Source organism: Brachyhypopomus gauderio, chromosome 3, assembly GCF_052324685.1.
Source record: "Brachyhypopomus gauderio isolate BG-103 chromosome 3, BGAUD_0.2, whole genome shotgun sequence".
Lineage (NCBI taxonomy): Eukaryota > Metazoa > Chordata > Actinopteri > Gymnotiformes > Hypopomidae > Brachyhypopomus > Brachyhypopomus gauderio.
This window is the reverse complement of record NC_135213.1, coordinates 33,382,402-33,402,734: the sequence shown is the minus strand read 5'-3', so window position 1 is coordinate 33,402,734 and position 20,333 is coordinate 33,382,402. Positions and strand designations below refer to the sequence as shown.

The window sequence follows — 20,333 nt, the reverse complement described above, 5'->3', positions numbered from 1 at the left end:
CTCAAGAGTGCCTCGGTGTCGTCAGGATTTGGGCTAATGCACCAAGCCAGGAGCTCATCTGAATTCACACACCTTTGTGTGAAAGGAAACGCCTTCAAATCACATCAACATTCACATAATAGTTGCCCTGACGGGGTTGGCATGTATATAGGAGCCATGGGAGTGAATTGGTGAGATCACGTTTGTTTAATATCAAGCTTTCTTTGGCAATGCTGCACAATTTTAGGGTATTGATGTGCTGTTCGAAAACAAACAGCAAAGAAAATGAAGTTCAACACTGTCCTATACCTGACCGATTAGTCACTGACTCTAACTTTATTTCCTTTTTTCAATTTTATTCTCTTCGTAATTTTATTTTATTCGTAAGATTATCGCATATGTATTTTACAGAAACAGAAGATAAAATCATTCAATGTATGCCAAACATGCTATATGTGGGATATGAAGGTAAATACAACCACAGCCACTGCTTGTAGACAGGCATTGACATTATATAGAGAGACAAAGAGGCCAGTAAGTGTTTCTTACACTGTGGAGTGGAAGTTCATGCCATAGAAGCTACTCTGTCCTCTAAATGTCAGAGGTTGGGTGAGGTTGTCAGAGGTTGTATGTGTCTTGTAGCTTCCAGCAAGTGATGCTGCAAGAATGTGTGGAGTCTCCGTCATGTGAGGAAGAGAAGTTAATCAGAGTAATTATAGCACCTCAGATGACACCAAGATCCAACGATGGTGTGAGCTTAATTAATAATTAGGAAAGAATAATGTGATATGAGGAAACCTCATCTAACCATAAACGTGAGGTTATGAGTTTGATAACAGAAATAAAAACCTCAATGTCTGTACCCAAGATGTCGTGTAAAGTGACTTATCAAACAGAAGTGTGGACCACGCCAGATGCCACATCCAGACAGACTAAGCGTTGCTCTCCGACAACCTCGCTTCATATCTGCACACAATCTCACATGCAGGGCATGCTGGGGGTTCTCGAGTGACTGTAAATCTTTCAGGGGCAGCCTTGCCGGCATACGCCCTCAGGTATATTGGTCTAAGCTTAATTAGACAAACCTGTGATAGATGCCACAGTGACCACACGCCACCGGGTCTGATGGAGCAGATGTAGTGCTGAAGCCAAAGACTTGTACCGTCTCAGCACTTTAGGAGTGATACAGGAAGGTAAAAGAACAAAGATGTCCGTCTGGATTTGTGACTTGCTACGCTTTTCTCACCACACCTGTGTGAAACATTGTTATGTGCTGGATTGTCCAGCTGCTAAATTTGAGGGGGAGAGAAGAGCTCATTCTTCTGAGAAATGTATAGAGACTCAGTCTGACATAGTCTGACACAGTCTGATACTGTTCTGATTTCAGAGGGTATTTTACAGACTGACAAATTAAGCTTTTTTTGGGCGATGAGAAAAACATTGCAGTAATGTTACAGTTACTGCATAAAAGTTACAAATGTTACTTTCTTTAGCAATAGTAATGTTATGGGAATTGTAGTGTGATCTGCAACTGGTCAACTGGTCTCATTTAATTATCTGAAAGAAATCATGAAATAATAATTAAAAGATTGATGACTCTGTTACTAAGAAAAGTGTGTGTGTGTGTAAGTGTGAGGATGCACAAGAAATGGAAAAAGTAGGAAAAGAACCACACCACACACTGCACATCCTCATATGAATATTTCAGGCTTTAGCCTGTACAATACACTAGAATCACAGCCTCCTCTAAAATTTAAAAGATTAATAATTCATGTACTAAAAATATGCTTTTTTCTTTCATACTGCTATGTACTCTTAGTGATACTCAAAGTGCTACTAGTAGCAGAAGAGTGAAGAGAGAAAAAGAGTGAGTAGTTAAGAGAGTCTGGAGATGTTGAAGATAACTGAATGCATAGTGTGTTCTTGTGTATGTGGGTGAGTGTCACATATATAAGAGCACACAGTACATCTTTATGAAGCCTTCAGTGACATATTTCAAAGATTTATGATATAAATATGAATGTATACATCCGTAATATGGTAAATTATGTTTTCTTAATCGCTTCTTAGCAATTATTGCAGCAGCAATTTTGTGTTGTACAGTGCAGTTTTGTGCAGTTAGTAAGAACATAAAAAATGTATAACAAATTAATTAATTAAAGTACACCAACCACACACACACTTAAGTCTTAAGATCATTGCTTTAACACAAAATGTTACACAATATGTTCAGTCTCTCTCTCTCTATCTCTCTCTCTCTCTCTCTCTCTGTGACCATACACACACGCGCGCGCGCACCCACAAAAACACACACTTTTCTATCTCAGGTGCACCGCAGATGAGCGTGCCATCGCGTGTCATCGCGTGCGCTGCTGGACACTTAAAAGATGAAGAACTGGGGATGGTTGAGCACGCGTTCATTATTCTGCAATGCTCAGAAAGCACCAAATTCCCTCGCTGCGACTTTTTGTTTTTGTCTGGTTGTTATTTCAACAAAACGTGAATAAGGTTACAAGAGAAAACGAACAAGGACGAGAGTATTTCCTCATTTCAGGTTCTCTCATACACTGAATTTCCTGGGAATATTTTAAGAAGACTGGCTGACTTGAGGTTGTTGGATTCTGCACTTTGAGAACATGTTTTATCATGCTCGTCAAATTGTAATCATATATTTTTCGTGTTATGGTTACAGCTAACGTCATGAAGTTGATCTAATACCTGACCTGTTAAACTCTCGATAACTTTTTTTTGTTCTTTTTGGATGGAGAGCACTTCGACATCGGTGGCCGGAGAGTGGACAAGGGGACTTGGGATGTCAGTCCACGGGATTCTTCAAGGTAGGCTAATGAAAACAGAGTAACGACTTTTAAATTAACATTTAACATTAATAGATTTAACTTACGGGAAATGAGTTTAAATGTACGTACATGTGTTATAAATTTTTTAATCAATCAAACTGTGATACGAATAAAAAAGACGAATGACTAAGATGAAGACTATACTCATTCCAAATATGCGCTAACAAATTATAGCTACCAAATATCAGCTGTAAGAGAATCCTTATTGTGCTCATTGTATAAGTGCTCATTTTAGAACTGTTCCTCACCATAGGTCTTTGTTGGCGTGTTTATCCATCGTTAATGTTCACACACACACACACACACACGCACACACACACACGTGCATTTCACACTTGCACACATAGATACCCATGCTGGAACACAGGAACACACAGACAGGAGTGCACAAGTGCACATTTACACATAAATACAAATGGAAGTGTTCCTAAGACCAGCTGTTGTGAACAACATCACTAGTTTTGTACTCTCAATTTCTCACTTTGATCAAAAGGATCATAATCAGATCTGAGATGTGTTGCATTTTTTGGGTTGACATTATAGAACGCACAAAACAAAACTTTCCGAATGACCTCTGCTTACCTTTGTATTTTGTTTCTTACAAATGTTCCAATGATTTGTGCTTTATAGTGATTAAATAGTGTGTGCAAGTCTTGATAGCTTGGGCTAAGTCTTGGGCATAAGTCTAACTGCTATCGTGATTGCATCTGAAATTCTTGGTATATCCATCCGGCTTCTGAGCTCTTCATTAAAATTCTCACAAAGACATCTCCTTTCCCCGAGTGGATTCTATTTTGGGATTTAATTTTTGTTCAACCAATCAGCTTCATCATCCCATGACAGTCCTTCAGCGCCACACGTTTCGATCTGCTTTCCTCACTCACCCCTGAATATCATCTGAAAATGGCATAATACAGAATGGACATGTCAGTCACTTGAAGGACACGGGGATCTCACTGCACAGAAGAGTGAGTATGGGCCAACGCTGAAGTTTCAGAAGGTCCACAGCGTGTGGATGGGTTATATTAATGTGGCCTGAGAGCTCATCTGTTTTTCTCCCACATGTGCAGGGTGTTGATGGAGAGGATCTCGAATGACAGCCGGAACCGTGGTCATCACAGGTGGACTCATAGCTGCAGTCATCTTATTGACGATTGTTACAGTTCTATGTTTCTGCAGACTGCAGGTGAATCTTCTGCGTCAGCCTTATTATGCTCTACTTGTGGTTAATAAGGTTGACATAGGTCATTTCTGGAATTGCTTCGAAGCTGTGTATTGTTTGTGTTATGACCATGCCAATTTGGTGGTATGCAGAGATACACCCCCATTCCCATTTAAAGTATCATTTTGCAGAGGTTTATTGATTCAGTACATCCTTGAATTAATGGAGGACTCAGACTTCTTTGTCTGTATGACACTACTGGCAACTGTCCACTACTGTTTGGTGACTACCTTAATCAATCAACTAATCATGACATCAACAAATCAAAAAAGACTAGACTTTTAATTAGAAAAACTCATCTGTCTCCTTGTTTCTTTGTTTTTTGTCTCCTACTTTTAACCTACATGCACAACAGAACCTTTAAATGTCCCTTACCTGTCCTTCTTCTAGTATTACTGCTGTAAGAGGGAGGAGTCAGATGGCGAGGAGGAGGAGCCAGACTTCACCATTACATCACCCAGTCCACCCCATCAACCAATCCCTCCAAGTCCACCAAGCCCACTGAGCATTTGCCCCGCCCTGGAATACACCTCCTCCAACCAGCTCCTCATGACCACCGAGCCTTATGAACCCAATGGGCGGGCTCTCTACTGCCCCTGCAGCCCTGCACTGCCCCGCAGGCCTGTGCGCTCCTACAGCTACTGCCCCTCCTGCTCTGGCTACCTGCCCTTCTACCTGCGCCCCCCGGAGGAGTTGGGAGGGGTCAGTTATAGGAGCACGCAGGGGCGGGATCTGGACCTGCCTGTGGACATGTCCGCTTTTCACAAGCTGAACCTCTTCCAGTCTGTCAGCATGAGGGAGGTGCTGACTCACCACAGCGTCAGCACTGATGTTTAGCGCCCCCTCATGCAGTGGAGGACTTTGACAGAAAGATGCTCCACCCATTCTTTAGGAATTTCTGTTCTGGGACTCTAATACCCTCTCAAACCATTAAAGCTGAAGTGTTATATTTACCATACATGCAAGAGAAGTGTCCCTGCCTTTTTGATGTGGAGACGTCTGTAAGATAATTATGTCATGTCAAAGGACAGGAGATGCAGAAAGATTGTGTTCATCATTTGAAGGATACAGATATCTTATGCAGAGTGTATACCACACCCCGAGTTTCAGGAACTGATATAAATACGCTAATAATATCTATCCAAGGACGACAGCTCACTGCCAACTGTTAAAGGTAAAAATAAAAGATATGATGCGTTACATAGTGTCTGTCACTAGACTCCTCAAACTATAGTACTATAGTACTGTAACATTTCTGTTTTTTATTATCTACCTGAAATTATGATGTGCTGTTTACTGAAGTCTGTAATGTATGAAATGAAATTCATGAGTATTTTCAGATTTGACTGTTGTTTTATGTTTTGACAACTTATTTAAGTCATTAAATGAATAGACTTCCTTGACATTCCAGCAATTTTGATGCAGATTTCTTTCTATCAAATATTTCTGAAAAAAAACAGGTGTTATGAATAATTTGTATTTAATAATTTGGTTATTTATTTTGACTATGGTGTGACTATATTTTAATTTACTATGTTTTCACTGTTTTTACTGTATATGTCAGCAAATTGTGGATCGTGTTCTTAACATAGATATATGTATATTTTCACCAGCAGGTGGCGATAGATACTTCACTCTAATAGTCCGTTACTTTGGCAACAGCTGAAAAGTTAGAGGAATACTAGTGGTATTTTCTGTGATATTTAAGAAATTGTGTGCAGGATGGTCGTAATGTTGTCCCCTTTACTGAGTCACTGCCATATAGCACCAGAATTTCAGTGACTAACAAAATGTATTGTTTTTCTTTGAATCACTGTCCAAATGAAAAGAATATTAGATGAAAAATTCCACACTTATTGTCATTAGTGATAATCTTTTATTTATAATACTTTGAGAGGTAACATAAAATGTAGTTCTTTTTTTATACAATAAAATCAAGACATTTTCTTTCGATTGCCTTTTGTACACTGAGGTATTAGCAATTCGATATTTTAACAGCTGGATTGTGGCACAAGGAGCAAAATATAAATTGCATACAATTTGAAATATTACATGTTCAAGTGTCAGGACTCACTGAATGAGATAACATGATGCAAGAATAGTATAAGGACAGGTGTTCTATTCCTGTTGTCAAAAGAGCTATTAGCACATAGTCAGTACATAGTGGGAAAGTGATTGAAGAAAAAAAGAAGTCGGAATGGTAAAAACAAAAGGTGGCAGTGTGTAATAGAACCCTGGAAGTGTGTAACAGAACCCTGGAAATGTGTAATAGAACCCTGGAAATGTGTAATAGAACCCTGGCCCTGACCAATAAATAAACTATAGAAAAGTTCAGAAACAAAGAAGGTCAGAGCACTGCCCCAGGCACAGGGAGGACGAGTCCGCTCCTGTTTACACATACAGTACTATGTCTGCCATCTTTCCCTCCAGCTTCCATTCAGTCCTGGCCCTCATCACTGCCAGTCTGATGGATTTTAAACACTTTCATGCATTATAATTACGTTTCACTGAGCAATAATCAAAATAATTTAATGTTTCCTTAATGTATCCCATAATCACTGGGACTATGTCTTAAAATAGGTATTATTACTATAATACTGACATCAATGGTTGTTTAATATAGCTAGTTTAAGTAATAAACAATAAAAGGCATCTGAAGGATAAAACCAAGATAAAAAAAACTGCAGGTCTTTGGTCATTGGTCCAGAATCTCCTATAAATATTGGGTATTCATGATTTTTAGGCATATCAACACCCTTTGAATTCTAGCTTTCAGAAATGCCCTTTGGCACTACTCCTGAGTGCACTGTTTCAATACTTTTCCAAATACCCTAGTTCTCTTTTGGTGAGGGCACATGATGAGCACTATGAAGTGCGCGTGCTCCGGCAGGTACGGCAGCAGGCCTTGCTGTAATACCAGTGGCTGCAGAGGTTGACCTTCAGCGCCAGAGAGCAGTTGGTGGTGGGCCGGTCTTGGCAGTTCTCATCTATGCAGAAAAATGAGCCATTGAACTTCTGCGTAAATGATTACATCATCAAGGAAACAGAACCTATCTTAATAAAAGGTATAGGTTGAGGGTACAGATATGATTCAGAGCTTTTTCAGGGTTTCTAGCGCAATTCCGATTGATATCTACCTGGAGGTTCTGTAGGACAAGTCTGTAGGGCGCAGGTCTGCTTGTTAACAGGTTTGGTCAGAGGGTCACACCCGCGTACAAGTTCTCGTCCCTGGTAACACTTCACGTCCCGCATCCTCACGCCCACACCGCACGTCTTGGTGCACTGGTGAGAGGAACAGTCAATACAGTGGTCAGATGCAGCACGTTAAACCCGCCCATCCACATGTCCTTCATGAAAAGACCCAATCAGGACACTGCAACTGTGTCGGAGTGTAATAAAGACATAGGACGTTAGGGGGAGGTCGTTTCCCACCTCTGACCAAGGAGTTGTGTACCACTTGAAGCAGGGCCTCTCAAAGCAGGTGTCCTCGTCCACGGGGCGCTGGTTAGCATCGCATGCCTCGTCCTCGTGGATCTGAAATTTGCCCCCTGTGATGCCAGTGCAAAGCACTGTCCTCCTCTTCACACCACGTCCACACGTTGTATTGCACTGACATTAAAAAAAAAAATTTAATCATGCCCAAAGCACTTGCAGTGATCACAAATGTTTCATTCATTATAAAAAATACACGCATTGACAAATTGTAATGATTTATTTTGATCACATCTCACCCTTTCCCAGTCCTGTGCAAGCCAGTGTGCTGGACACTCTTTGTCTCCACAGGGATGAATGGCCAAAGGTTTGTCCTCAGGTGGACACTGAGACTCAGGCACCACCCGGCCCTCTGGTGTCTTGCAGTACACATGCCGGACTGTCTTCCCTTGTCCACATGCCCCAGAGCACTGAACACCATTTCAACAAAAGACCAGTGACACCAATTAAAAAGTGTCTACTGATTAAAAAAAATGCATAATGAAATATAACATCAAGCTATATGTATACAAAATATATGCAGTGCAATAAATTCCCAACAGTGAATGTGAAAGGTGTTGATTTGGTTGCTCGTGTGTCCATTTTGTTTATGAAAGATGTTGTAGATGTCTTACCGGCCCCCATTCGGACGCCGTCCACTGGCGCTCACAAGGCGGACCAGTGCAGTTCTTAGCGTACGGGGGACGGGTCACCTCGTCACATGACACGACCTCATCCGAGCACCTGACCTCACGGTTCACCACACTTCGCCGGCCGCATTTTGCTGGGCACTGCGCAACGAACAAAGCATGTTTTTATTGCGGGTTTTGTTATCCGTGCTGGTTGCCGAACACAAACGCATTCAGAACGGAATGAAATGCAAATCTTTTCACTGCTGTGAAACACAACCCTTCAAGCAACAACCGCTTCAGACACACGTCCCTTCTGACCCCACCTCCAACCATTCGGACACCTCCCACTGCGGCCCGCACGTGGGACTCTTGCAGGCCCTGTGCTCTGGGGGGCGCTCTAGCTCAGCATCTGTGCAGAGGTCGCTGTAGACCGAGCTGTCCAGCCCAGGGGCCAACATCTTCCAGCAGCGCACCAGCCGGAACTGGAAGCCCTCGCCACACGTGCGCGAGCACTCGCTCCAGCTGCTAGCCTCCCACCTGCACTCAACAGGAAGTGATGTCACGTTGCACCAGTGTTTACTGCCATTTACTGCCATTGCTTTAATAAGTTTTAAAGATATGTAACTCAGGTAATATTAACTGGCAAAACAAAAAGGTTGTCAATGGGCATCATGGTATTATATATTTATTCACAGCATCCGCAGACCTGGGCTGGCACTCCCGTCCTATGCAGAAATCGTGCACGGGTTCGGGGCGAGTCAAAGCATCGCAGTAAGTGTCGTCCACCTCGACGCCGTCATAGCGCACACACATAGCGAATGACTTTGCCACACCTGAGCAACGAGCAATTGATGAACGACTTAATACAATGATCAACAAAAAAGAAAACCAAAGGTCATATTATCTATATATAGTATATATATACAGTATCTATATCTTCAGTGGCTTGGGAGGTGAGCCATACCTATGGAGCATGTCATGCTACACGGCTCTTGAGAGGACAGCTTCCAGCGATACATGTCAGCAGCACTCGGCTTGTTCTTCTGTAGCAGCCTCTGATGGCTCCTGCAAGAGGGCAGAGTGCTTCACCGAGTCCGTCTCAGACCAGAACGTGCCCCAGCCGCCTTCATCGTACATTAGGCAAAATATATTAGCTTGCTGAAGACGAGACACCAACTGGTAGTTCGGTCATAAAACCACAAACATTCTTGTAATTCCTAGTCACACTTATTACCTGAAAGGCAGGCATGGAAAACTGCAGCGCTTTACTGAAAAAGAGATAATAAAACCTGCACCTTGTGATTCCTGTAAATTTATCAGATGTGACAAGTATAGCCTGTACCCGAGTGATCTATGGTGCTTTTTTTCCACAAATAACAAAACACCATAAGTTATGCCTCTCCAAAAGACCGTCTTCCTAACTCTCAGTCTATCTCTCTCCTCCCGCCTGGAATCTCTCTCTTTTCCTTCAAGTGTGAGGAAGGGTGTGCCATGTGATGTGCTTTACGACCTCTGGCAGGGAGGCTGGTGAACTGGTGTTTGGACACTGCAGGGAAGCCAACATGAATTATAAATATGATGGAATGCAATCCCACCATGCCTCCACTTGGCCGTCTCTCTCCGCTACTCTATGAATGTCTCGGAGAGCGTTAAAAGCAAGAGAATGCGGTCCAAGGAGAGTACATTCCATTCCCCAGGAGCAGGGCTGTCCCGCCTGGAGCCATCCTGCACGTCTACATGTGTCTTACAGAGGGACAGGGGATGGCGACTGGTTTGGATTTCTTTAACCTGTAGCGGTACTTCAACACAGGAGAATACGTCTTTATTAGGTGAAAAGACAAGGGAGCACGGTGATGCTTTATGTGATGTTTATTGGCAAGACAGGTTGTCATCATTTACGACGGTAATAAATCAAAGGCCTTTGTCACTGAAAGTGACTTTGGTGGCTTTGGCGAATTTGTTGACTTATACTGAGGATCAAAACTGGAACTGTTGATTTGAACATTTCACTGACAACCACTAGCTAATGCCTCTCGGTCCATGGGACAATTTCCAATGGTATATTGCAAGAACCTGAGCAAAAAAGATTTGAAATGGGTTACATAACTGCATTTACCTGGTGCGGTTGGTGCGGTTGCTGCTCCTGAAGATGGTACTCAGAGTCCGGTTTTGAAGCAGGAGGTCTCCTGTTTCATTGTGCTGATGGCCGAGGGTGAACTCAAGCAATGAACCGTTAAGGATCCCTTGCTCTGTGCTACTGTAGTCTAATTCAAATGGCTCTACTTCAGAGGAGAGGCCCGCCCCCTCACTCAGGAGCTGATTGGCAGACATGTTGAAATGCATGTTGCCCGAGTCCATCCGTTGCCCAAGAAGCATCCTCCATATAAGGTTCTCCGTGTCTACCATCTCCTCCGCAGGTCTGCTGCCAGGAACAATGCCAGGGGTGACCACTCCACTTGGCCAGCTGCTATTTCCATCTTCACAAATAAAAGGTTAAGACAAGATGGCCAAATATCATTAGTAGAGGTTTCCCTGTTTTGGAAATTACTGGTTTGGAGAACGAATGAGAAGAGTTCACAAAAAAACGTGTGACATGCTACGAACTAGCAAGACTACTACAGGACACCAGCATCTCTAACACACCTTTCCAGATTTTCGTACTGCATCATATCAACTCGAAAGACATTTCACAGCATTTTTTATTGCCTTTGACATCCAAGAAGACCACCTTAGACATGTTGACTGGCCTCTATCCTATGTGGTTGTGGTAACTGTCATGACTGTCAGGGCGTGGTGGACGTCTTCCACAGTCAGAGGTCATAAACAGACTCCTGCACCTTCTACACTGGAGCCCTGGACACCCCTCTCTCGAATATCTCTCTGTCTCTTTCTCCATCTTTCTCTGTCACGACTCCAGCTCTCCATTTAAAGATCCCAGACTCAGAGATGCCAGCATAAGGCCATTATTGCACCCGCCTATGGTCTGCTTATCTCAGCAAAGACAGAAAGAGTGCCAGAGTACTCTGAATTCTTCATTCGTACTTCATAATGTTACTGTTGCTGACCGTGCATTATAAGAAGACTTTAAAGGGCCAGCAGAGAGGGCCTTCTTAAGAAAAACTCTGCCATTTTACCACTTTGATTGATGGGCCCAAGAACTACAGGCTGTCTGCTCTACAGAAGAACTACAGGCTATCTGTTCCATGTACTGTAAAAGTATCTTTATCGTGCACTAACATGGCATCTGGGTTAAAGGTTGTGGGTGACCATTTACAAAATGGAGAGTTAAAATATCTGTTGTTTTACATTTTTTTGCATGAGAAAATATGTATCTTGACACAGATGCTCTGGACAACACAGTGTACTCATGTGCTCTATCTTTATGAGATGAATCGGCATTTGACAGAAACTGTCTATAATTATGGTTTATCTGCAGCATGGTTGAATAATGGGTAAAAAAAAACAACCCTACCGAGCAGAAAAGAATAAGACTCACAAACATTTGTCTTCCAATCCATCACAAACTTAAATGAAAAAAACGATGTGGAATGATGCTTAAAGACAACTCAAATGTCGAAACGGTGTCAGTTTGTCCTGCTTACAGTCTATGGCAGCTGCATCCTCATACACCTCGTTGGTCTCCTGGCCAGGCTTCTGTCTCCCGGCCACATCTGGTTCCTCGTCCTGTGTGCCCCCCGGGTTCGTCTCTGTCTTGGGGACAGCTCGGACATGCAAGCTGTCGTTGTGGGGCATCACGTTGTCCATGTCCATGGAGACGTGGTGGCTTGTTCCTCTGTCTGAGCCAGTGTATATGGGTGGTTGAGAGACGGGGTCAAGAGGGTCCCGCATGACAGTGTACTCGTACGTAATGTAAGGGTTCCGCCCATTTTGGTTCCAGACCTCAGGGGACAGGAGACAATAGATCAGACAGCACACAAACTAAGAACGCAAGACAGGTAACACACACTTGTTTTGTATGCATCTCTCTTTGCAATCCCAAGCGCTCCATCAGAGGCGTTCTCCAAGGCCCCTCCTCCCTGGCCCCTCTCCTCTGGCCCCTCCTCCCTGGGCCCTCCTCCCTGGCCCCTCCTCCTTGGCTTGGCCCTCAACCTAGCCTTTTTGTGCTGCATGCGCACACATAATAATTGACAGGCAGGGAGGATCATATCCTAGAAAATATTCTTGACCGTTAAAATTTTTATTAGCTTATTACAGAGCCAAGGACCATCATGCAGCAGTTTTTTTTCTCAGAACAACCAGCTGTAGTCAGGATGTGAAGTTTAAGTCCAGTGGCCCCTACAGTCTGCCATTTAAGTCAAATGGCATCTGTGGTTTGAACACCAAAGTCAGCCAGCCAGTGAAATTACCCAGGGACCCCGGGCAGGAGGAAGAACCTCTGCTACAGTACCAGGATGTTGATGGGCTGATCGATGGGCCCTTTTGCCACAATGTACTCGATTCCTGTCTCGTACACGTCAGTGGGCCTCCGGTACTTGAAGATGGTGCCGGCCACGTGGAAATTCTGAGGAATGTCGACCTTGTATGCGCCATTGAAGAAAAAATTCCCAGCCTGGTCAGTCACAGCTGTAATATGACACAGGAACGAACATCAAAGATATTTTAATCCAACTATGGTCAGGTGTTGTATCTTCTCTGATTACCCTATGGTCAGGTGTTGTATCTTCTCTGATTACCTCATGGTCAGGTGTATCTTCTCTGATTACCCTATGGTCAGGTGTTGTATTTTCTGTGATTACCCTATGGTCAGGTGTATCTTCTCTGATTGCCCTATGGTCAGGCGTTATATCTTCTCTGATTACCCTATGGTCAGGTGTATCTTCTCTGATTACCCTATGGTCAGGTGTATCTTCTCTGATTACCCTATGGTCAGGTGTATCTTCTCTCATTACCCTATGGTCAGGTGTATCTTCTCTGATTACCCTATGGTCAGGTGTATCTTCTCTCATTACCCTATGGTCAGGTGTTGTATCTTCTCTGATTACCCTATGGTCAGGTGTATCTTCTCTCATTACCCTATGGTCAGGTGTATCTTCTCTCATTACCCTATGGTCAGGTGTATCTTCTCTCATTACCCTATGGTCAGGTGTATCTTCTCTCATTACCCTATGGTCAGGTGTTGTATCTTCTCTCATTACCCTATGGTCAGGTGTATCTTCTCTCATTACCCTATGGTCAGGTGTATCTTCTCTCATTACCCTATGGTCAGGTGTTGTATCTTCTCTCATTACCCTATGGTCAGGTGTATCTTCTCTCATTACCCTATGGTCAGGTGTATCTTCTCTCATTACCCTATGGTCAGGTGTTGTATCTTCTCTGATTACCCCATGCTAAATCATGCTAATTGCAAAAGATTTACAAGAAGTTGCTTTTCACATAGAGTCTCTTGTTTGTCTTAACTTGATGAGCAAATAAATTACATTGCTCTTCCTTCAAGAAAGAAAATTAAAATATTTTAATGATTTAATCATTAGTTTAAGGCTTGTGACAAATCAGATAAGATACACAGAGAGTCATGTTGCTCATAATCAATGTCATAATACATCTCAAAATGTCTTGTACAAGAGATTTATTCTGCCCTATGAATTGAGCTGGACCTACACACCCAGGATATCTGCAGACTTCCTCCTCTCGATTATCTGGATGTCCCATGAGCCCTCTGGGATTTGAGTAATGAAGGAATATCCTTCAAGAAGGAAAAAAAACAATGTTTATTGAATTTACTGCTTGTGTGTTCATTGAGTGATGGCAAGATGGTGAGATCTGCGTCTGCTGGTGAGATGTAGCATGTTTAAGATAACGGAGATGTCCGTACCGAGGCTGGCGGCTCCCCGCCGAAAGTTCCCGTTCACCCGGCTACAGCTGCTCCCGTCCCCTCGACACACTCCGCACTTATCCAGCGTGTTGGGGGAGAAGAGGATGCCGTCACAGCCAATCGGCTGCCGAGAGAAAGAGAGAGACACCAGTCTGAAGGGGTCTAAGAAATCCACACGTTTGACTAAGCAAATTGATTGAAGATGGACTCTTCTTCTAAGCGCCACCTGGCAGAGTGCAGGCTCAAATAGGCTTTCCTCAAATGCACATGAACAATCCTGACAGGAGCGTGAGCTTCTCAGTGCTGCGTTAGATCCTGTCTATCTGAAAATGAGGCTACATCAACCTGAGATCCATACATTTACCTCACACCTGCTGTCTACGCAGACACCCCTATAACTGCTGTACTTGCAGGAAGTCCCGTCACGGGCCGGCACCATCAGCTGTCTCTGACCGTCCGACGTAGTGCAATGAAGGTCACAGGGATTGCTGGAGATATGAACGTAGTCATCTACAGAATTACAGACATGGCATCAGTGTCTAACCCGTAGCATGCCCTGCAAAACGAGGCTGGATCTCTTCTGACATTGGGTACCTGGGTAAAGAGGTTTCCAGTAGTAATTCTTTCCGTTGTACACCTGAGAGTTGAAAGATGAGCACTGCTCCTCCCGAAAACTTCTTCCAGTTGAAGGACATTCCTGCAAGTGACGGACCACAGTCAGAGTGGAGACTGGAAACCAACGGTATCAACCATTATCTACTGGGAACCGATGGGGACCTCAGATTAAACAACAGGGACTTTTTTACTTACCATAATGAAAGTATGTCTAATGTCTAGAAAATTACTGCGCTGTCAAGTGTGGGTTCTCTGTGAGTTCGCACACATACATTGTGTTTTAGAGAGAAAATATGTGATGGTGATGGGGGCTCCTGGCGTAAGCAAACCTTTGTATTGCAGAGGTGGTATCTTTTTGCATTTCCTATGCAGGTCATGTTGTCCTTACCGGTAGCTTTTTTCTTCCTTTGAATGATAGAGGTTTGTGCAATTATATTATTGGTGGGGTATTTTTGCAAGTAAGAAACCCCCAATTATATTCAAAAGTGTTGACAATAATTCAGTTTTAAGTTCTCTCTAAAGACTCCAAAGTGATAAAATCTGCCATAAAGCCAGCGTCTGAAGGCCAACACCAGAAGGAAGAAAAGAAAAGTATTAACAGCAACACTGATCAAATACGAATGTTAAGCCAGTGTTGGTTTATACACCGACCTTTGCTTAAGACAGTGTCTCTCCTGAGACATAACCCCGCCTCCACAAGGGCGTGTACAGGCTGTCCACTTGGCCCATTCTCCCCACCAATAGGTGGTCACATCCATCCCATCTTCCAGGCTGTTTGAGGCCACGCCCTCGTCCTGCCATGAATAAAGATGCCATTCAGGAAGCAAGTGAAACTTCGAAGTGTATATGCTTAAAACTTCCTGTCAGTCAAGTAATAAGCTAACACACAATTACGCAGATGCTTCTGTTACAATTGCCCCACTACATGTTGACAGCTCTGTTTGGAAAGGTGTGTGGCCAAAAACGAACTTGTCCTCTAGTTGAGATATTGCCAAGAGAGGATGCCAATGTTAGGAGACCCAGGAGGAACATGCAGCAACCTCCACACTGGGCCCTTGACCAGGTCTTCATCCTAAAAAGTTGACGATGAGATAAAAGGGAACTTTAGTACCGCTGAAAACACCAAGTTAATTGGCTCTGTTAACGACTACAAAGCCAGCAAGAAGAAGTGGTTTCTTGTGTGTTCACACCTAATACTCATGCTTAGCTTAAGTACTTAATGATTGCTTAATCTCATACCTAGAGAGTATTTAAACTGTGTGAATTTTCAGTAATGGCGTAGAACAGGTGTGGGCTGATATATATTAATTGCTGGCACTGTAGTGCAATAGATTTTGCAGCTGGAACACCTGAAGCTTCCAGTACTACTGCGGGAAATAGAGAAGACTTCACTGTGTCCTGCACAAGAGAACCTTTATGGCTTTCCCTTCAGATGAATGTCCTCTATTGAGCAGATGTATATCAGGCATACTAACAACACTTGATTGGAGGAAAACCTTTCTTGCATCTGGTGTCTCCTCATCAGGACTTGTGCTTCCAGTTAGGTTGGCCACTTAAAATAAGCAAACAGATCGTCTTGCTCTGTTTGCAGTCTAGCTTTTTCTGGCACTAAATATTGGTGACAGGTGTCTTAAGCTACCCACAGGAGCACCTGGAGTTCATTATCCGGCCCAGACAGAGCTGGACCGCCGCCAGCTCGCCAAACACCCGACTCCCACAGACGAGCGCCACGGGCCCGCGCCCGCTGAGACAGACCTTCCTCCTCTGGGCTTCCCAGGCCATGGAGGAGAGTAAATGCAGGCTCACAACTTCCCTACCTCTCCATCCCCCCACCCCACCAGAGGCCTGAGGCCCTCACTCAGGGGAAAGTGGGAGAGAACGGGAAGTGTTTTTCTTTCCCTGGAAGCCGACAGACACCGTGGCCTTTCCCCTCTTGGAGTGGGGGAGGGAGAGTTTGGGGGTTGGGGGGGGGGGGGGGGTGCTTACTGGGGGTGTGCGCCATAGCTTGTTGGTGGCTCAAAGTTGTAATTCTGCAGAAAAAAATGCTTCTGACCAGATATCTGGGTTCCTCGGTTCTTAGCAGGAGGATGGCCCAGGCCACAGGGGGAAGGACGGAGCGTTAGCTGAAACCATGAACATGTCTCTGAGCTTGGCACTCGAGGAGCAGCGAGTGCTTCACAAAATCCATCCACAAAAACACCGTCAGGTTGCTCCTGACGGGTGATTTCATTGTCTAGCATGAAGAAGGATCTAGAACAGGCGTACTCAACTAAATTTGTCCGCGGTCCAATTTTGGCAGATACCTGTGACCTGAGGTCCGGTGCAGCGGGGGTGGCGAACGTAAGTTGTTGAGCGGGGGGGGGGGGGGGGGGGGGGTGCGCGAACGGTGGAGGCGTTTATACTTTCGCGAGCGTCACTGCAGTGTTCTCCGAAACGATAGGCGTTTTGTCCGAAACGATATGTGGTAGAAACACCCCTCAAAACAGGGGAATGAACATTTACCTGACCAATTTTAATGTTGCTATATGTTTCAGGTTTGAAAAGTGCTGGAATTTAGGTTAAAGTACTTTAAAATGCTTGAAATTGTAACTACTTGGTTTCACAACAAATAGCTGTCTGACTGAATAGTTCTCTTGTATTAGGTTAACAAATACGAGCCTCTTGTAATTCCAGGACGAAACATGAGAGAACTTGAAGACGTGAAGATTGGGCGTTTTTTAAATAAACAACCATTAAATAATGTGATAAAAAGCGAATTATTTCGAGTATATGTATAAATATTTAACGTAATTATGTTTAACATGTTGGGAAATATTGAAATGGACCTTGAAAGTGACGTACAAGTGCTTTAATTCCACCTTATAAAGGTGTATGAACCCTGAAAACGTGACTTTGTTCATTGCGCTGAAGCGCGGCGCGAAGTTACAAAATTCGAGAGGTGCACGACCTCTCGAACCGACAGCGCGCGAGGCACTCGCGCACACGCGGAGCCACAGCGATTACGTCATTTTTGCCGCACGGACCCTCGCGCCGCTCGCGAAGCGTCAACCAGGCAGGCTTGTTGTTGAGCGGGGGGTGGCGAACGTAAGTTGTTGAGCGGGGGTGGCAAACGTAACACTCGTGACGGAGTGTTTTTTCAATAGCCCTGAAATAAATGCTACGGTTTTGTTTTGGTCCGTATCCAGTTAATCAGGAATGAGATTGGGTCCGGACAGGACTGCGTTCGGGTCCGGATCCGGACCGCGGTCCGCCAGTTGAGTACCCCTGATCTAGAATCATCTGTAAAAGGTTGCAGTGTCAAAAGTTACGATTAAGACCCTGGCCCCTCCATTCAAAAACTTCTCTTAGTCTATGCCTGTTCTCTGCTGCAATGTGTCTTTGAGATGCTTGCGCCCTCATCAGGATCACCTGCTTTACTCTTAGCTCCTATGAGCCTTCCAAGCTCTTCCCAGAAGATGTGTGACCTGCAAATTTCATGCTTGATTGTGTTGGAGGCTGTCCACACCCACACTGCTCCCTAAAGTCTTGTGGTGCCCTGTGCCATTCCTCGTCCTGACTAATTTACTGAAGGCAGCAGCAGTCTAGCTAGCCCAACGCTAAATTGATTTCTCCCTTCACTTACAAATCATCACAACGACCCATTGGGTTCCACGGGGGATGCAGTGTGAATCCTTCCAAATATTTATTTGAGCCCTTCAAGTAGCTGAGAGTACTTCATATATTAGCACATTTATTTAGAGACTGACAGCTGAGCTAGCTAAATAGTTTCATGGCAAATGCTTTACTTGCATAATCAACTTCGATTTTAAGTTGAAACAAAAGTCCTTGTTTTTTAAGGGGATGTAAACTATACATTTTCAGTGGCAAAGAAATGTGAAATATTTATTTGATTATTTCCCATATTCAGATCAGCATTCTGTGCTAAGATAATTAAAAAATGTTTCTTGAAAGCTCTTGAAGTCTTTTTTGTTTCTAGGTGGTTAAAGTGAAAAAAGTGGTGATATTAAAACACTCTAAGAGGAAAACAGTAACACATTCTTGTCATGTCATTACTCAGTTTGCATTATGACATTTCCCATCCAGCACATCAATAGCTCCCCCAGAAACGTCCATAGTCCACTTCAAGTATTTTGTCAGCATAGTGGAGCTGCAAAAAAAGCCAGCACTGTTTGTTTGGGTTTGTTTTACTGTGGAACAAGTGTCTAGCCTGTCTGGCTCAGCTGTCTGTTCTCAAACAAGTTGCTTTAATAGCATACACACACATACATGCACACACACACACACACACACACGCACACAGAGTAAATATTTGCCCATGTCCTTACCTGCAGTCTGGGGGCTATGGTGGAGCCGAATGCCCGTTGATCAGTGTAGGTGGTGGTGGCAGTCGTGGTCTGTAATGGTGTGCTGTAAGGATGTGTCTCATAAAGAGGGTAAGGTGTACATCTGCATCCCTCCTCTCCCCCCCCCCTCCTCCCCTCCCCTCTCCTCCCCCCTCCTCTCCTCCCCCCTCCTCCCCTCCTTCCCTCCTTCCCTCCCTTGCTCCGTTTGTACCCCAGCAGGAAGAGAGTGGCAGTGCTAGGGGAACGCCCACGTGAAAGCGCTCTTCCAGCTGGTGCCAAGCTCGAGGGCTGCGCCGGCCACCGCCGCTCCTCCTCCTCTTCCTCCTCCTCTTCCTCCACCTCCTCCGCCTGCTGCTACCACTGATCTGTGGAGCAGAGCTTCATCCCCGTCGAGCCTCAGCCAGACTGCAGTTGCCTGGGCTCGGCTCACAGACAGACAGGGAGGAAGTCGCCGTTTCCCACAGAGCAACCCCCCGACACCCCCCCGCCCCCCCTCCGCACCCCATACCTCCCCATTCTCCCCCTCCTCCTCCTCCCCATCCCACCCCCCTCCTCCTTTGCCCATCCAGCTCCCCTCTGCATCACAGAGGCCTGTTCCTCATCCACACCCCTTTCTTTGGCGCTCCCTAGTCCAATAACACGCTCTTCCCAGACTCCCTCTAGCATTTGTTGCCTAATCCCGCTCTGCTGCCCCTAGCCACGGCTGTCCCCCTCCCGAGAGGCCCGTCATTATGCCTGGCTGCAGGCCTGGAGCATTGATATAATGGGCCACGGCAGGCCAGCAACGGTGGGAGAAAGGCGTGTGGAGATGAGAAGACAGTGGAAATAAAATGACATGGGCCAACAGCATGCCCAGAGCTTGAGCACCAAACACGTGGCAAAAAGAAAGCAAAGTAAAGCCTGCATTAGGCACACAGAAGGCTTTCTGTGGGTGAACCTCGGGAAACATCTAAATGTGCACGAGTACACCTAGGCAGAATGAAATAAAGAGCATGAGAGCCAGGGAGACAGAGATGGTTTGGCCAGCGGGGGCAGATAGCTGAGACCACCGTGCCTGCGTGTGACGTGTGCATTTCAAGACCACATGCTCTGTCGGCTGCCTGTACGTCTGCTCTGTGCATTAGAGACGCTCTGCTACACTAAAAGCTCAATCAAGCTCTGCTCTCAGACCACAGATCTGTATGGTGATAGACACAGTTCAGGAGATTTGCCCAGTCTGCAAGTCTGGAGGAATTGGTGCTCTTTAAAAAAAAAAAATAACAGCCCAAAATTACGAGAGAGAAAACATTGGGAGTGTGTGTGTACGTGTGAGTGTCAGAGCTTCGAACGTGAGGTGTCGCGTGAGATGATCTTTCAGAACATACTGGTGTTAAAGACACT

At 44.7% G+C, this 20,333-nt stretch overlaps 2 protein-coding genes across 5 annotated transcripts; one reads left to right on the top strand and one right to left on the bottom strand.

Moving 5' to 3' along the window:
* The first annotated feature begins 2,334 nt into the window (after positions 1–2,334).
* On the top strand, positions 2,335–5,311 carry fam163b (family with sequence similarity 163 member B). Of its 3 annotated transcripts, XM_076998630.1 has the most exons (5): positions 2,335–2,589; positions 2,747–2,816; positions 3,662–3,805; positions 3,908–4,023; positions 4,450–5,311. In XM_076998630.1, the coding sequence occupies exons 4-5, from the start codon at positions 3,931–3,933 to the stop codon at positions 4,894–4,896; spliced, it is 540 nt and encodes a 179-aa protein (XP_076854745.1). In that variant the 5' UTR covers positions 2,335–2,589; positions 2,747–2,816; positions 3,662–3,805; positions 3,908–3,930; the 3' UTR covers positions 4,897–5,311. The 3 variants fall into 3 exon arrangements, with proteins under 3 accessions (XP_076854745.1, XP_076854746.1, XP_076854744.1); XM_076998631.1 differs by lacking the exon at positions 3,662–3,805; XM_076998629.1 differs by having other exon boundaries at positions 2,335–2,816.
* A 610-nt stretch (positions 5,312–5,921) lies between these two features.
* Positions 5,922–19,065, bottom strand: LOC143509238 (ADAMTS-like protein 2). 2 transcript variants are annotated; one of them, XM_076997740.1, is made up of 19 exons: positions 18,936–19,065; positions 15,580–15,682; positions 15,262–15,404; positions 14,940–15,015; positions 14,590–14,692; positions 14,360–14,505; positions 13,996–14,119; positions 13,786–13,866; positions 12,571–12,746; positions 11,765–12,062; positions 10,279–10,639; positions 9,127–9,227; positions 8,869–8,995; positions 8,486–8,699; positions 8,166–8,321; positions 7,791–7,961; positions 7,492–7,668; positions 7,197–7,341; positions 5,922–7,046 (listed from the first exon to the last, which is right to left on the bottom strand). In XM_076997740.1, exons 2-19 carry the CDS (start codon positions 15,679–15,681, stop codon positions 6,925–6,927), a joined length of 2,823 nt encoding a protein of 940 aa, XP_076853855.1. In that variant the 5' UTR covers position 15,682; positions 18,936–19,065; the 3' UTR covers positions 5,922–6,924. The 2 variants fall into 2 exon arrangements, with proteins under 2 accessions (XP_076853855.1, XP_076853856.1); XM_076997741.1 differs by lacking the exon at positions 18,936–19,065 and having other exon boundaries at positions 15,580–15,700.
* Between the last annotated feature and the right edge of the window lie 1,268 nt (positions 19,066–20,333).

Excerpts from the sequence above, each read along its gene's own strand:
- fam163b (XM_076998631.1), top strand. The coding sequence starts at position 3,931 with ATGACAGCCGGAACCGTGGTCATCACAGGTGGACTCATAGCTGCAGTC. Across the intron at positions 4,024-4,449 it reads TATGTTTCTGCAGACTGCAG|TATTACTGCTGTAAGAGGGA; the intron begins GTGAATCTTCTG and ends TCCTTCTTCTAG.
- LOC143509238 (XM_076997740.1), bottom strand. The coding sequence starts at position 15,681 with ATGAAGACCTGGTCAAGGGCCCAGTGTGGAGGTTGCTGCATGTTCCTC. Across the intron at positions 8,996-9,126 it reads TAGCATGACATGCTCCATAG|GTGTGGCAAAGTCATTCGCT; the intron begins GTATGGCTCACC and ends CTCGTTGCTCAG. Across the intron at positions 8,322-8,485 it reads AGGTGTCCGAATGGTTGGAG|TGCCCAGCAAAATGCGGCCG; the intron begins GTGGGGTCAGAA and ends TTCGTTGCGCAG.